This window comes from Solenopsis invicta, chromosome 15 (genome assembly GCF_016802725.1).
Source record: "Solenopsis invicta isolate M01_SB chromosome 15, UNIL_Sinv_3.0, whole genome shotgun sequence".
Lineage (NCBI taxonomy): Eukaryota > Metazoa > Arthropoda > Insecta > Hymenoptera > Formicidae > Solenopsis > Solenopsis invicta.
Window position 1 is genome coordinate 5,197,626 of NC_052678.1, and position 17,470 is coordinate 5,215,095.

General features: G+C 43.1%; 1 protein-coding gene across 2 annotated transcripts in view; it reads left to right on the plus strand.

The window, feature by feature from the left end:
• The window catches only part of LOC105198843 (Krueppel-like factor 3), a 356,983-nt gene that overhangs the window by 116,736 nt on the left and 222,777 nt on the right, over nucleotides 1-17,470 (plus strand). The window contains exons 1-2 of one of the 2 annotated variants that reach the window (XM_039457953.1): nucleotides 11,904-12,908; nucleotides 13,535-13,624. In XM_039457953.1, the coding sequence (XP_039313887.1) occupies nucleotides 12,861-12,908; nucleotides 13,535-13,624 (138 nt within the window). In that variant the 5' untranslated portion in view covers nucleotides 11,904-12,860. Of the gene's footprint in view, nucleotides 1-11,903; nucleotides 12,909-13,534; nucleotides 13,625-17,470 lie in introns of those variants that run through there. The other variant, XM_011165688.3, reaches the window with a different exon arrangement.

Sequence of the window (17,470 nt, forward strand, 5' to 3'; positions counted from 1 at the left end):
AAAAGATTTTATGGTCTGTAATAACTAAACGGAACCGTTCAAGTGACACTTAAATCACATTTAGCTGAAGGAAGTTTTGCTGACTTTTCTATGAAAAACTTTCACATCTTATAATAACCGACGGAAACGTCAAAGCAATATTTAAAAGATCGAGCAGCAGCCGTTGGTAAAATTTTCAGCGCGCTTTTACTTTCGTCTTCTTTCGTTTGTCCGAGTTTAATAGAGTTTTCCTCGAAGAATAAAGCGTCTTCGCTATCGATATCGCTCGGTTACGATAGGCAGAGAGAAAGAGACGGCACACTACGACCATAAGAAGTTCACGTGGGCGGCGAGTAAGTCGCACGCAGGTTATTTAAGTACTTAGATCGACGCTGTTATTGTCCAAGGTGCTAATAGATCTAATAGATAGACCGGCTTCCTCTTCCGAGCGTTAATAAATCATTCAGAGACTTCCACCTGACTGTCTACCGCTTTTTCCCCGATGAGGCACCGATGCATTCAAACTGCATCTAATGTAGATGTTTCATGATCTATATTGAACCATTTTATTCGATTAATTGGTAATCTTTGAATAATTTTTAATTGTGATATGTTCTAAGCAATTCTTTGCATCATGAGCGGTGAAACACTTGGCTCACATTTGTATATTTTTTTTTCTAACATTATCAAAATGTGTTGTGGATCTGGATAACAATTAATTTTTTCAAGCCCGATCCTTACGTTCTTCGAGAGCAAATCTATTGATCCCTGTCCCTTTTGCAGATATTCGAACTGGTCCGGCGCTTTCACCGCTGGTTGGTGTGGCTGGGCCAGTTCCGTGTGAAATAAATAATTCATTTTTCAGAGAGAGAGAAGCGCGAGGCATCGCGCTAGCAATGAATAGTTGTAGGTTCGTTTAACTTCCTCCTTTCGACGCGCGGAGAAAGTCATTGTTGTTTGTGGATTCAACGAAGTCGAAGTAAACGTCTCGCGGTTCGCAGACAGTGCACCGTGGCGCCTTTGTCAGGCTTAAGAGACATTGTTGCACCGGAGCGGTGGGTGTGCATCGCTTTATGTGGCCATATAATGGCGAAAACTCCATCGTGTGCTGCTTGGCACTAAAAGACGTTAGGTACTACCCGTCCGGAGCCCATAATTACGCCGGGCAAAAATTAAGTTCAAGATCAGCGGAGAATGGTCATAAAGTCTAAATGTGGGCGACGGACTCGCGAATCTTCTTGCATACGACGAATCCCCCTTCTTTTCAGCCCTTGCCATAAATATTCTAAATCATATGGTTTAGCCTCATATTTAGAGGACATTATATTAATGAGCCTCGAACTTTTGTTTTCTCGGAAGTAATTTTACCTGAAACTCTTTAGGTGACGTAATTTTAATTTATCATCAGGCAATTGTAATATCTACGTACTGTGATATATAGTAGGAATAGATAATTATATTTCCGTTATTCTTATAATTAACTAAAGCGTTGGGAAATCGGGTTTACGCAAATAACACTTGCACGCGGATATTTAAAAAACAAAAAAAATTACGTATAGGTTTGCCATAAATCGGGCGCTATATACATCGATAGTTCACCTCAGACCGGCTGGGGGTTAACATTTATTACGCGACGCACTGCAAACGTCGTAATTATCGCGCTTGCTCGCGATCCCGGCGAGATATACCATCCGGCTGTTTGCCATAATCGCGAGAGTGCGCGCCCATTAACGCTTCCAACAGCCGGCTATTTAAATTCTGCGCGGACGAAGCGCGCAAATGCGCTTTATACCCTCGCGGCGCAATCACGCGCGCGACTCCGAAGCCGTTAAAATAAACGTAACGAGCATTTCGACCTTTACTAGTCGACTATCTCGTGCTCGGATATAAAAGCGGACCGCCCAATGATCCGGTATATCATAGCGCTTAAACGTCTGGCGGAGCCCTATGCTCGTCGAACTCGTCCTCGTAAACAGGGTGTCACAATTCGTCTGTGGCCGCAGCATCTCTCTCGTGCACGCGTGAGTACCACGCTCATTCCGCGCATTTCACCGCTCGTCGAGATCACGTCCGTGCGATCTCGTCGCCGCCGCCTCCTCCCTTGTAATTATTCGACGTCTCGCGCGGCCGCAACAGCCGGAAAACGCCGCGCGATCGTAAAGATTTTATCCGCGTACCGCGATTCTTTCCGCCTCCTTCCACCTCGCGATTGCTCCACCCCGCAGAGCAGAGGAAATTATCCCGCCGGCTGGGAAATGCCGGCGGGCGATTTTACGGCCGATCGAGCCGCTCGCGCGCGGTTAATTTCGAGATTTTAAACGCGCCACTTTTGATTTCCTATAAATCGGGATGCGCCGGACTGTGGGTGGACCACCCGGCCGGCATGCGAGCGGAATGCACTTTCGCATCTGTCAGTTTAATTTTACAGAATATATAATTTTCAAGCAGTTTTTCTAAGAGAATTATCGCTCTTGCGCACACGAAATTTCAAAGAATTATAAACATCGTTTGATTATTTTATTTTTTTCTAAATATTGATATTTAAATTTGTGGAGCTTTTTAACGTTTGTATTTAAATTCTGAAGGCAAAGTGAGTCTTGCTGAGATGTGTGTCATCTTTTATTTTAAGGCTTTTGCTTTCAGCCGCATTTATCTGATAATTGAGTTTCTTCACGCTTTATCACTACTCGTTAATTCGATCGCGCCGGGGAACGTTGTACCGATCGACATTTCCGGAGAAATCAAAAGGAGAAAGCCCCGTCGCTGACTTAAAGCGAAGTGCATCACCAACGGCGAGGGCGAGACGCGACGAGATCGCTGCTATCTGTTCGTATTTAACGCGTGATCGATCGATTGGAATCGCAATTTGCTCCGACGTTATTTCGAACACGTTTCGTCAGCGCGATCGAAGGAAATTGGTGCCTATCTGCTCTCGCATGTATTCACATCGACCCTGACACCGTACACCATGTTTCACTCGTACGATTCGCTCGACTACGCTCTTAAGTTATCGCGTGATAAAAATACATTTGTGTTAACTGTAAAATACATTGTTAATTATAAAAAGACGTTCCAAGTTGGGAATCTACAAACGACTCAATGTTAGCTCGATATTGGGTGCTGAAATTTTAGTACTGTTAGTTTAATATTTAATTGATCCAATGTTGGGATCATAAGTTTGGCACACACATTGTAAAAAAAATTCAGTAATTTATATACAGCCTTGATCAAAAGTGTTAGACGCTTATATTTTTTTCATTTGTCTGTAATTCTTTTATTTTTATCATTATTAATATCTTTTATTATGTATTATTTCCAATTGGATGAATTATTCTTCATTTCATGAGCCTGTTAAATTTGTGTATGCTTATTAATAATTGTAACGAAAAGAAAAAACAGATAAAAGAATTTCAGATGAATGAAAATATATAGCTAGACTCTTAATTAAATATATTTTTTAATTACCGATCGAATGAAATCTTTTTTATGTACACGTGTACATAAAGAATAGTGATAACAGTTAATACGTTAATTACAATAATTAATAAATTAATTATACTAGTGAATACAATTAAAATATTTTAGTCAACACTTAATTATTTATAAAAAGAAGCCGGTATATGTATCATACCGAGTATGCACTGTAAAATAATACTGCTAAACACTGCGTTTTGGTATTCGGCTAACAAAACTGCCAGTATCGTTCATCAATGTTTAATTGCTGAAACACTAGATCATTGGTTTTGTTGTGATTGCTGTGCCGATATTTTAACTAAATATCACAGTAAATTCAGTGTTTTCAATCAATTCTAAAATTTCTACAGTATAAACAAAAATTGGTAATATATGTATATTATAAAAATATATAAAACGATAAAAATATATTTGTAAATGTGGCAATAAAAAAAATATTGAAAGAAGAAGGAAATGCACTTAAAGAGAGGCATTTTAGTCCCGGAAAAATTCCGACGTACGCGAGTTACTATACAATTCCGCGAACACGTGCCATTGCTCTCGCATGTTTTGCGCAACTTATATCTGCCTAATTCTAGGTACGTAACTGCATGCATGTGCATTTGCTCGCGCGTACGTGCGGTCTAGGCATCGTTTTCGAGATGTCTAGTTTCGCAAACGTGTGTGGCTCTTTCTCCCGTCGGCGAGTTTTCGCCGTCGGGAGGCCCGGCGCGTGAAACTTTCACCGCTACATTGGTAAGAAAAGCGAGGCGCGTCGCGTCGCGGGGAAAATTGCGGTCTCTCTCGTATTCGACAGGTTTATGCCTTCGCCTTTTATAATGCACGGCGATCCCTCGGTTCCGCGCCTTCGCGTCCGCGAACGAGCGGAATGTGTCCCTCTCTTTGTCCCAGCCGCCGTTTTTTCCATCGTTAAACAGAAGCACATACGCTGTGCGAGGAGGACATAATCGTTCGGCAAGGCTCCAATTAGCGTTGCAGTTACACACCGGTGGAGATGGTCCGCGCGGTTATCCTCCGTACGAGAAGAGCCGGCCCGGGCTATCTCAATTTCCTGGTGCATTCGTGACCCGGGTACAGAATGTTACCACGCATGGATACAGGCGTTCGTTTGCGTCAGACGACCAAGAGACGTCGACGACGTCGTCGGTTCTACCGATTCCCCCATCGTGAAAATTAACGAGCCCATCAAATGCTCGTCGTTTGATTCTTGCCCGGAATATAAATCGCAAACGGGGAAAAGAAACCGTTCCCGAAGTGAGAGCTCGTTGCGCTCGGCATTAACTTTGCAGTCACTCGTAACTTCACTTGTCCGTAAATTGTTTAAGAGAAATTGCGGGAATTATTCTTTAAATCGATTTCATGAATCATCTTAAGCGTGTTTGGATTCTGTTGGCGTTTCCAGCGTCCTCAACATGTCTTCTTGCCGCTTGAATCGAATTCGAATCGGGCAGAAAAAGCCGGGCGCGCGCGTTACGAGCGAGGCGCAACGAGCGCAACGAGCGAATCCGCAGGCCGCAGTTATTTTAACGAATGTAATTATCCGGCCGATTCCGGGGCCGATCCCGGCCGATTATAACCATACGAAACGATCGGGCCGCGCCCGCACAGTTGGGGGGCAGCGCTGTGGCGGTTTCTCGGCCCCCGCCTCTCTCAGCGTGATCGTATCACGGGCCTACTATTAGTCCGATGATATATGTCATCATTATGTGCGCCTTATTGCGTTAACCGTATCCTCATGATTTATGCGGTAGGTCCTGGGCTCACTTCCGTCCCTCTCCCGATTCTTTTTTTCCCTTCACCTGCGAATCGCCGCTCGCAGCCGTTCCGTTTGATATAACGCGCCATTGCGATATCACAATATTTGCAACATCGTTCCGAAGAACCCATAATTGGACTCTTTTTAATCCTCGCAATCCCGAACGCCCATGGGCGATCCGCATACGTAATCACAAATTAATGGAGTCTTACCTTGCGTCACAATTTCATCCTCGATGACTGCGTTTCCGAGCATTATATGTGTTAAACACTTACACTCGTGGCATAAATGTGTCTACCGTTCATCTATATTAGTTTCTCAATGTTACACTTCTTTTTCTGAGACCCAACTACTTATTACGAAAATTGGATGGCTTCACATCAAGTTTTTAAAATTAATAATTTATATTTACGTAGATTTTGTGTTCTACAAAAAATCTGTTTAAAAACTGTACGCTAAACTTTCAGGATTATACTTTTTGCAAGGCAACAATAACTCTAGAAAGAAACGTCCGGCTAGTCTTGCTTCATCGACAAGTGGAACATTCCAAGGATGAAAATTAGGAAACACACAGGGATCCGGCGACCAGTCACGCGACTTATATCGACGTGGAAACCGAACTTGCGCGCTGTACGAAGAATGTGCAGGCGAATAGCGGTAGCGTTCGTCTAGTAACATCGAAGGATATTGGTATAATATGTAGATCTAAAACGTGTACGTGGGTCGCTAGTAATGCCCTCGTAAATCACCGGGGCCCCATTGTTTCTCTTTATTGAATGACTCGGCGCGCACGGTAGCCCCCTTCGCATTCCACATTTCTGTTTTGATATCACCCGGATATAAATCTTGTCGTTGCCCCAACCGCCCCGCTGGGAAACTTCTTGTATCGATACTTATAAATCGCGGCTTGACGGCGTGCCGCCGTTTAGAAGCAGGTGCGAGGCGCGCCCCAACGTTTAGGTGGCTCGCACATACATTTTCGCGTTTCGCATAATTTATGCGGCGCGGTTTAATTCTTGTGCGCCGCCGCCTCTTTCTTTTTTTTCCACGTCTCTTTTTTTTAACGAATCGTATGTTTACTGCGACTTTGCTGCCTCTGTCGCGTGGGAAAATACCTCGGAACCAGCGTCATCTTTTATCGATTTGTATGGCAAATTTGAACTGCCTACACATTGGAGCGCAAAGGAAATAATTAAACGAAAGCAAAATCTATCGATTATGTTGCGCGGAAAGTATGAAAGCAAAAACCGTTTACAAACGTCACTTTTATCGCTTCACCGACCATGTTTATTTATTAGAGAAGTAATTGTTTCCTCGAGAAAGTTTGCGAATGACAATCCACGCATTGTGCGCAGGAATCTTTATGAAAAATATGGGAGGCGGAGTAACATCCTCGCATAAAACACCGTCCCGCGTACAAGGGGCAATTAAACGAAGACTATTAGCGTCTTATATCCGACTTTATGTACTCGAGCACGAAGAAACGGTATCCGCCTTAAGACGGCGCTTATGAGTCGTAACTGTTAATTTCGCAACACCCGAGACGTATTTTAATGTGATTTTAATGTAATTACGTGTTTACACTCGGCCAGGCGAATAGATGCAATTTGGTGCACAATCGGACTCGCGACCGACTTTCTACCCCGTCGTTGCAATATAATTGCAGTAGCGCCGCGGTAAAGCGCGGTTGTACAATTAATGTTCCACCAAAATGCACCGGTGCAAAAATCACGATTGTCACACCGGACTCGTGTAACGCTCCGCGATTTCTAAATCGTTTCGTATATAGGTAGGCGAAGCGTCAACACATCCAAGCTGTGCGCATCATATGCTACAATATAACAAAAAAAAGTCACATTAGACTAATGAAAAAGTTATCAAAGAGGCATATCGCGCAATCCGACTGTTGCGTGAGACGCTAAATGTTCGCTAAATTAATATAATCTATCTCCGTGGCGTAGCGTGTAATTAACTTTTTGCGATCGAGATTGATTCGACTAACATAATCGGATTCGCCTTTTCAACCGTAAGCAAGTTACAATCGCGGTATTAGATATAGACGACGGCGTAAGCTTGGTTGAACGCGATTAATGATACGAAGTTATAAATAATCCGCCAATATCTGGCGTTATGTAAAGCCTCTTTAGCCGAGCTACCGAGCGTTAATGGAGAAGGGACGCGCAAACGAACTCGCTTACAGGCGCGCTCGATGATTTCATACATTATTTCAGGTGCCCTCTCCCCGCTCCTCTCGTTCAGCTCGCGCGAAAACCGTAATCCGGGCAGATGGGAGAGGTGGAGAGATATCTCTCTTCTTACCGCGTTGCAAATCACTTTCATAGTTCCGCTTTTATGACCGAAAGTTATAATTTACGGTGCGCCCGATTGGCGTAACTCACACACGGCGCGCGGAAGGGGATTACGCGCGGCGACGTTGGAAACACTCTTACCAGAATGCTCGAGCTTTCGAAGCTCTAATCTATTAACGATCCGAAGACGGCGTGGGAACGAGCGAGGACGGCGGGCGAGATGTGCGTGCGCGGTGCGTGACTCTCGACGCCCCGATCAAGAAGTTAGCCGATAATAGAATATAAAGAAGGATTTGCGCGCGTTGAATAAAATGAAAAATTCTTTTTATCTCTCCGACGTTTTTAAGTAGAGTCTGATTTTTATTAATTAATTTCATTAATTGCCGATCCAGTGTTAATTGTATTCTTATTAACATAAACGCTATTTCTTTTTTCTTTAGCATCTTAATCGTGTTTGAAAGAATCCTTTACTATTCAATATAATTCTCTACTTATCACATCTCATTGGAATAGAGCAGTCGCGATTTGCCTGGGATTTTTTCGTAAGTTAATTAAAAATCTTCTACTGTTGCAAAATGAAGAGCTTTGCGAAAGAGCGGCGTGGATCGCGAGCCTCCATCCTGGCGAACACGTATTTCAGTGTCAGTTTTAAGCGTGGGCGACATGGATTCGTGTCACGAAATCGTAAATACGTTCAGAAGGGCCTATGCCTTTTAATATAAATAAAACCGACATTTTTTTTTATATTTTAAGGGCTGAGGTCGTATAAATTGAATTCTTACGTACGATAAATTGAAATCCTATGCAATGAATGGTTTGCTGTAAGCGAAATCTCTCAATCTTGTTAATCTTATTAGTCGTACGTACGACGTAACGGGCTCTAAATAATGGCATTTTACGTTTTTGTCTATACGATAAGAAACAATGAAAGTAAAAAATTTTTATGTTCTATAAACCTTTCATTTAAATTCAAATGAGGTATAGGTAAATCTTATTTAAGTTGAAATCTTACTCCCGTTCGGGTTTATATAAGGTACGAGTATAATTTAGAGTAATGTGTCTTTTCTAATAAGATTTTCGAGATTAGGTTTATATCATCAGCAAGATATACGGTTTAGACGTAACGCTTCCGTCGTAACCTGTCTTAAGTAAAGTATACATCACGGGACGCGCGCGTCCACGTGCTGAACGTAGGAGAATGTATTTAGCTCGCATCCCTTTTTCGGTGCAGAACCGCGGAACTGGCTTCGCGATGTTTCACGTTTCTATCAGCGAGTTTATACGCGGCGCCCACGCGAATCCAAATAACGACATTGTAATACGAGCGACGTGCCGCGTAAGTGGCATGTCGGATCTCGTATTAAACCGTACACCGCGGGTCGTCGTACCCGGCGGGACCGCGGCACCGCGCGTTCCCGTTTCAATCGCAGAAACACAGATCGCTCGTCGTTCCCGCGAACTTTCGTTCTCGACGAGTCTGAACCGGTGAGAATTTTTTCTTCTTTCGTCCGACACGCGCACTTCGACGGCGGTGTGTCCAAAGGCGCCGCCGATTTCAATTTTCGCGATGCAATCACGGAAAATAGGAGAAATCCGGCGAAAGTAACGCGGGTGAGTCCGTCGCAACGTGTGCGCCCGCGGGCTCACGTTGCAATAATGCAATATGTAATAATAAGGCGACGATAATGACGCATCGTGCGTTTTGCGGGCGTGCTTTGCGGTGGCCGTGCGATGTAAACGCACGTACACGCAATCCATTTTCGTCCTTTTTAACTACGCCTCTAAATCACGTAGTTCTAAACTTTACGACGAAGAAAGGAGTTAATTTGTCCTGCGCGAGAACGGGATCTCGTAAATCGCAGCACGGTTGTGCGCAGGATTAGCAATAAAAAAAGAAAGGTAATCTGTATCATGTAGCGATGATAATAATGCCTTTACGGAGCGAAACGAGGAAAACCTGCGGGAAATTGTTCCTTAAAATTAAGGATCTCTTTCAAAGTACGGAAGATAATGAAAGATGTTAAAAAGAAATCTTTATTATAAAAACAACACGTGTTTCTTAGCTGAAAAAATATTAAGGCTCTCCTGGATCGCACTATGAAAAAGCAGCCAATTAACGTGCCAGCCGTTGCGCAAGCCGAAGTCGAAGACGTAAAACTGCGCGAATAACGCGATCGCGGTGTTCCCACCGTCGATCACCTCGCTCGAATCTGTATCTCGTGATTGTTTCATTGTCGCTCATTGAACGCGGGTGGTCTCGCCTTTCGCGAGAGCGAGCGGCGCGGCCGAGGGCACATAATGCATCGTCGCCTTCGCTCGTCGCGGGTGTCGTCGCAGTTTGTCGTACATACGGTTGAGATGGCAAGAAACGTTGGCGCAATTATTTCTCGTCGCTGATTCTCTCTCTCTCTCTCTCTCTCTCTCTCTCTATCTTTCTCTCCCTTCCCCGTTCTTTCCTTAGCTCGTGTATGTCACGAGCCTAGCTGTAATTATTTTAACGTTTTAATAACCGAGCTCGCGTGTCCGCCGAGTCGCCGAAAGACGCCTGTCGCCTTTACGTAAATACGGTGAAACACCGTGTCGGAGTGTGTCAACTGTCATTACGCCAGATACTATTGCACTTGGCACTATACACGACAAACTAACATTCTACAGTTTGAAATTAGTTTTTTTTTATTTTACTTCCACTAGTTTATTCTATTATCGAACTTTATTCCTTTTTGTCGCGGTAGCTACGTACTCACAATGATGGTTTTGCTAAAGTTATCTAAAAATTTAGCTGGATACAGATAACTTCAAAATAATTTTGTTAGGCCATCGAAACAGTTGGACCCTCAAACTAATTATTAAATATGTTATGTAAGATTTATATTGCAAGATTTTTATAGTAATTATAATTTAGCACTCTTTTGAAACTTGTGTAAAATTATATTATATACGTTGAATTTAGATTAATATAATGGAAATATTTCTTGAAATTTAGCCAATCGAGCAGCTTTAGAACAAACATTGTCTCAATCAGTAAAATAAGAATTGCATTAATACTGTACAGAAATAAATTTTAATTATTGATTAATTGAGGACTCTCAAAATTCAAACACAATTAAATTAGAAATAAGTTAATGAGAGTCAGCGCGGCTAAAAGTGCGCAAAAAATTTTAATTATTCTAGCGCACGGTGTGGTAGTTTGAAAGGAAAGAGATGGAGGGTTCCCTTTCCTTTGTTTTGTTTCGAATGACTCGCATAATTGATCCATTAGCGTTGTCCTGCCATTTCGTGCTGTGAGGCTTTAATCATGTCGCAAAGCACTATTCTAAATTGTACATTGCTGCACGGATTTACCTTGCTATACGTGGGAGAAGAGATACTCTTCTAGGTACTTTAAAACATTATACTTCATTTCCATTGTTTTTTCAATTGACACAAAAATCACATACTTATTTTATTGCAACAATTTCGTTTACAGATACATTCTTTTATTTATTATATTTTAAAGTAATTAACTTATTAACTTATTATTTTTTAATTCCATATAAAAAATATGTGATGACGTTGGTCACTTTCTTTATATTAATGCTAAATGGCGTTCCGCAGAAGCAAGAGGATATTTTATCGCGCACTTATTGTGAGAAACGATTGTTAATTTGACAATTGATTTACACCCTGCAATATGTTTACCGTTAATAAGTACCGCGTCGTCGCACCTGGCATACAGCTTCCATTCAAGGAAGTCGAAATTAAAGGTAGGACGGACGCGAGAGTTATTAACGAGTCTTGATCATCGCGATATTCGGCGATGTATGTAATTGCAATACGACTCGATTTGTGCTTCGTCGATTGACGAGCGAAAGCGCGCGTAAATTTGCGGTTGCTATACTTCGTTCGTCGAAACACGTTGAAACGGAACCTGTGCCCACAGTCGCTTGTACATCGTTACCATACTTATTTAAAGTTATGCATACGGTAATCTTCGGCGGATGATTACTCGATGCGTGATGATTATTACTCGCCGCGTAATATATTTAACATCTTAAAAGGAAATCAAACGCGTCTCACTGTCCTTTCTATTTTCTATTAAAATTCTTGATATAACAAATTAAATATAAAAAGCCTTGATTTTTATACATCTTTTTCTAGAATTCACTGTTATATGAAATCTATTCAGCGTTACTTTGATGTAATATTAAATAAATTACAGCGTTGCTTTCTCGTGATTTGCTTTCTCGTGATTTATACGCGCGCGCTAAGAACTACACTGCAAATCCAAATGTGTAAAACGTAGTTACTTTTTACGCATTTGAATCTTTTATGCATTAAATTAAATTTATGCGTTTAGGGTTTTTGTACTTTTTACACGCTTAGACGTGCAATTAAATATTGATACAAGCGTGTAAAAAGTACAAAAATTACATTCACATAAATGCGTAATAACATGATTTTACATAAAAATACATTTGAATTTGCAATGTAATGTCGTTCCTGAGACCGAGTTGCGTGCTACGAAAACATTACGAATGCATGAACGACAGTAGGCATGGGCATCGATACATTTCAATTGCAAACTCAAAACCACAAATCTCGGACAGCGGTGTGTAAAACAATCGACGAGACACGCGACGCGAGTGCGTCGCGAGCGATTAAATTATTTACTCGCGACACCGCGCGAGTAAATAAACAAGTAAATGATAGGTTATCCCCACCTCGGTCGCGTTGACCGACGCACGCCCGCGTCGACTGCGTCTCTGCTGCCAGTGCTGCTTCTTCCCTCGGAATCCTTCGCAGCTGCTTCTCCGTAGAATCTTACACTCGCATGCTTATTACCGAAACGCAAGGAATGGAGGACCAATTGCGTAGATAAAATGCGATTCGAGAGCGCTGCGTCGCTGTGCGACGTTCCGTTGGCGGGAGAGAGCTTCGACAGCGAACGATGTCAACTTCACTCCGATCTACCGTGCGAGTCAAGCTAGGGTTAAGAGGCCGAAATCGACACGGCTAATCGAGACAGCTTCCGTGCACGTACAGAGTATTTAACGCGTGCCGTAACGCGCGTTAACATACTCGTACATATAAAGAAAGTAAAGATTAACCGCGTCGATTCGGCATCTTAACTCCGACTTGACTCGCGTCGTGTCGCGGCGCGATAAACCGGAGTGAAGTTGCCGCTGATGACGTCATCCGCCGCCAACGGAGACGCAGCGCACCGAAGCGTTCTCTAATCGCGTTTAATCGGGAATTACGTACGGCCCGCGCAATTGAGCCTCTGTACTCGTTGCGTTTCGGTAATTAGCGCGTGCTCGCGTGTGAGATCGTGTGTCGAGTGTTCTCGAGTATGTGTGAGTGCCATGGAGCTACGCTTGGGTGGCGTCGGGCGCCGGCGGAGCGACCGTGGGGTGAGTGAATAACCTATTGTGTTTACTGTTTTCTACGACGCGCGACGTTACTGCCTCTTATCATGTTTAATTTACTCGCGCGGTATCAGTCGCGAGCGTCTCGTCGATCATTTCACAAGGTTTGTGCTTTTGGATCTGAAATTGAAACGTATCGATGTTCATGCCTACTGTCGTTGCGACACATCGTAGCAGCCATTTTTTCGTAGCTCGCGACTCGGTCTCAGGGACGACGCATTTTACGTATTTTACGCATTTATGTGCGGGTAATTTTTTTTTATATGCTTAGACGTGCAATTTAATATTGGTGCGCGTCTAAGCGTTTGACAAGTACAAAAATTATTTACACGCACAAATTTAATTTAATATATCAAAAATGCAAATGCGTAAAATGTGACTGCACATTTTACAGACTTGGATTTGCCGGGTACCCACGACTTATGCCGCGACTATATATTCTAGCTCTCATCCCCTTCGGTTTCTTTCTCTCCCTCTCGCTAATTTTCTGCAAAGAGCAATTTCGTTTCCAAGCCGGCCATTACGATTGCCATAATAGCGCTCATCAGACCCCACCGCCTATCACCTTTACCTTCATCTTGTCTAATTACAGGTCGCGTTTATTGTTTCAGGAGGAGAGCGAGCTCTCGAGCAAGCGGTGGGCCAGTGCGCCCCGCCGCCCGGACAGCCCCTGCGTCCTGGGGGCACCGACGTCTAGGGAGGTAAGTCAAATCGATTTTATTCTGAATTCATTCACTTCGAATGCTCCTGAACGCTCGAAATTCGATGCATTCGTCTTTTAGAGAATCTGTCAACCGACGCACGATATTTTTTTACTCAATGATGCATGTAAAATATATTTATACATTCATACCTGCCGCCGTTCTATTAATACTCTCATTTTTCTTGTAGTGTTTTTATTTTTGAAAATTGTTCGCTTTTTCAATCAGAAACTTTGATATATAGTATGTATTGCATTTGTCACAAAATGATAACATAGGATCATGAAAATTACATGAAAAATTACGTAGGCAGGTGTAGACTTTTTTGATACGCGATGCTAAATCGCTCATAATTCCCAGATTCGAAACAACCTGACGACAATCGATCATTTTTTTCTCGACGCGTCACGCCGTATGGCAAGTGTATCCGGGAACAGAGACACTCGCGTACAGTTACCCGCGAGAGGTACGTCATCCTCGCGCGATCAGGTGTCGTTGCTCTTAACGGACATTAAAATTTCCGCGCGATTATTCATGCCGATAAAATCTCTCCTCGGTCGGACGGTGCACGTATAATAACTAGCGCTCCGTCGCTTCGAGCGCTTCGTGAAGCACCTCGCGCTCCGTCGCGTCGTGGATGCCGGTCGTACGACTTATTCGCGAATACATGGCGCCACCCACAGGCTCTCTATGATAGGTGTGACTCGTGTTGGCATTCGCGATGCACGTTACGCCGCACGCGGGAACAGGAACGTGTGTGTTGCCGTCGCCTCTCGCGAGTACTTGTAAGTACTCGTTCCCCTTAACGCTCTAACGACGCAATCGGCTGCTCGCAAATGGGCGAATCCTCGCGACAAAAGGAGATCCTGCGACTTGAATCGTCTCCGACCGGCTACCGACCGTTTGAAATATCTGCGCCCAAGGGATTTCCTACCAGGGAAAAGCGGGAAAACCTGAAATTGTCAGAGAGTTTCTTTTTTTATTTGTGAACATGATGGATTTTTATAGAATTTTATTAAAACTCGAGAAAATTGTTGGAATTCTATTTTAAATTTAAATTCTGTCTTTTTCTGATAAAATTGTTTTTATCATCTTTTTCCTTTTTTTTTTTAATACATGTCGATAATCGATTGACAATAAATGTGGCATGCACATTCGTGTACATTGAAATACATTCTCGCGTGACTTGCGAGTTTTTATTAAAAATATCATTGACAATAAAAGATAGTATATTGTTCTAAATTGAAGTATGCTCAAATTTTGTATTCTGTACTGTCAGTGAGCTACAGCACTCCGGACAAATCGTTATATGCCGTTTCGTTCATTGTACGATTAATATAATAACGCAAATTTATTTTAAAGTGTTACATTAAAAGTTCTTTAATTTTTAATAAAATTCTCAGGAAATTCTTTTACAAAAGAATAAACATCCTGGAATCAGAAGAATAATTTATTGGGAGAAACAAAAGAATGTACGAATGCTTATTATGTTAACTGTAGTTTATATCAACGAGTGTTTGACACGGAACAAGAGTGTGTTCAAAAATTGTATTTATAAATTAAGACGATCACAGTTTTGTATCGTTAAACAAAAGCAAGACTGAGGAGTTAAATTCGAAATTTTGTTCATTTAAGGTGTTAAAAGAACTGGAACATTTTATTGATCAAAAGTTTCTTAATTATCATGCCTACATCTTACATATAATACAAACTGACTTGCGTGTGAATATTCGTAATCGCTGTCTAATTAATTCAAACTGAAAGCAAGTACGTTGAGTTTTTGATCGGTGGTGTTTCTTCGTCTACTCCGCGCGGCATGTACCCGCCTGCTCGTAAATTTGTGTATTATTCCAATTACACGGATATTAGCGTCCACCGCGATCTGGTTTTAACTCTATTCTCGACTAACGCAAACGTTCGCGTAGTTCGTCGTTAGGGCAACGTAGGTACGTACGCGCCGCCGTTCTATGAAGCAATACTGCCAGTCGTGGTAATAAAACGCTCTCTCGCTCGTGTCCGTGACATGAAATATCGTGGATCCTTTCACGAAACGAAAATAGAGAATCGCCGGCACGCTCTGGGGGGAACGTATTCAAGATCTTCCAGTCGCGTTTCGCGCGATCCGGCTGTTGCGGCGGCTATAAGAGCCACGGCAACCGGCGTCGTTGAAGGACATGGTCGATGAACGTCGTTGGTCGCATCGAGTTATAGAACTTCAAGTCGATGTTAGTAGTCGGTTGGCCGCCGAGCTGCGCGGTAATTCTTTTACAGTTAATTTTTTTTCCAGCCAATGTGAAAGTTAAGGAACTGTACAAAACTTTATTCCGCGAGTTAGAAAGTTATAGATGAATTTTTGAATTTGCGCGTAGCAAACGGAATAAACGGTCTCCTTGCGTTATTAATATGCAAAAGATGAAGAATTATCGATAGAAGCCAACGTAACGAGCGCAGAAGGGGGGGGGAGGGAGAGGAAATTTTAATCCCGCGCCTCGGGCTGCGCAAATGTCCGGAGCCGATCTCGCGACGCGTACCATCTGTTACGACGGTATTTCCGGTGTCGATGCGCCTCGCGGCTGGCACGCGTCAAATCACGCACGAGAGCAACGTGAAATCACAATTTGACGGCGCGTTTTTGCAAGCCCGGTCGCGATTGGTCACGGAATCCTGTGGAAAGCATTTACCCCGAGCACAATTACTCGTTAACCATAATGTCAACACGCCGCTAGCGCATAATTTTGCGCGTGGCGCGATAAAAAACGTTTGCTTCGTACGTTGCGTTCGTCCGCTCGAGAATTGGTCGGATCCTCGCTCGTGTGTGTGTGTGTGTCTCCAGGGAGAATCGCACGACCGGCTGCTGTATCTCTCGCGGGGTGGAAGAGAAGAGAGAGAGGGAGGGGGGAAAGGGGGGACGGGACATTAGCGCTGGGTGCATTCGCGCGCGGCACCGGTTGCATCGGGTACGGTTCAATTCCGTTACGCGGACGTAAGCCGCCGCGGGCTTCCCACGCCAATTAAACATGACTCATTAACGGGCAGGGGAACAGTCGGTAGTCCGGGATCGATGCCTGGCCGCGCGAGTAGTCGGCGGGCGCAGTCGGGGAGAGCCCTTCCTATAACTCTCCGTCGCGGCGCACTGCAATCGGAACTAATCTCGACCGTCCTCCTCTTCCACCGGCTGTTCGCGATGCGATATTACGGCGCGGGTAAACCGGTAACCGCGCCGAGAGCGCCCGTGTACACGGCCGCGTCGTGTCGCGTCGCGCAGCCGCACGCAAATATTTATAGTCGCGGGCGAGCTTGCATGCGCGATCATTCCACGAATCCTTCCTTCGCATCCCGCGGAACGCGATCGCCGCCGCTCCGCGCCGGTCTGACGTCTAAATTTTAATCCGCTCTTCGCTGGAACGTAGCTTGTATCGCGGCGGATAGCACGAGTTGCGCGTTTAACATTAACGTGACGTGAACGTGTGTTTAAAGATGTATGTACAGGACGTTTCTTAAAACATTTAAGAAAATTTATGAAAAATTGCAGATTGTTTTATACTGCATTTGAAAAATTTTCTATTTGGGTAAAAAATGATTTCAATAAAAAAGTAGACATGTGCTCTAATGAAAATATAACAAAGTAAGAAATAATGGAAAAGATTTGAATTTCTTTATAAGTACTTTAAAACGTTCAAGATGATTTATGTAAAATTTTATTTTGATGTGCAGAGATCAGTTCTGTAAAATAAACAAAATTCATTTATTTATTTATTCACAAAATAACTAAACAGACAATCACAATAAAACTTTGTGTAAATCATCTTGAATACTTCAAGTACCTCTATGATTTTTTTTTCAATT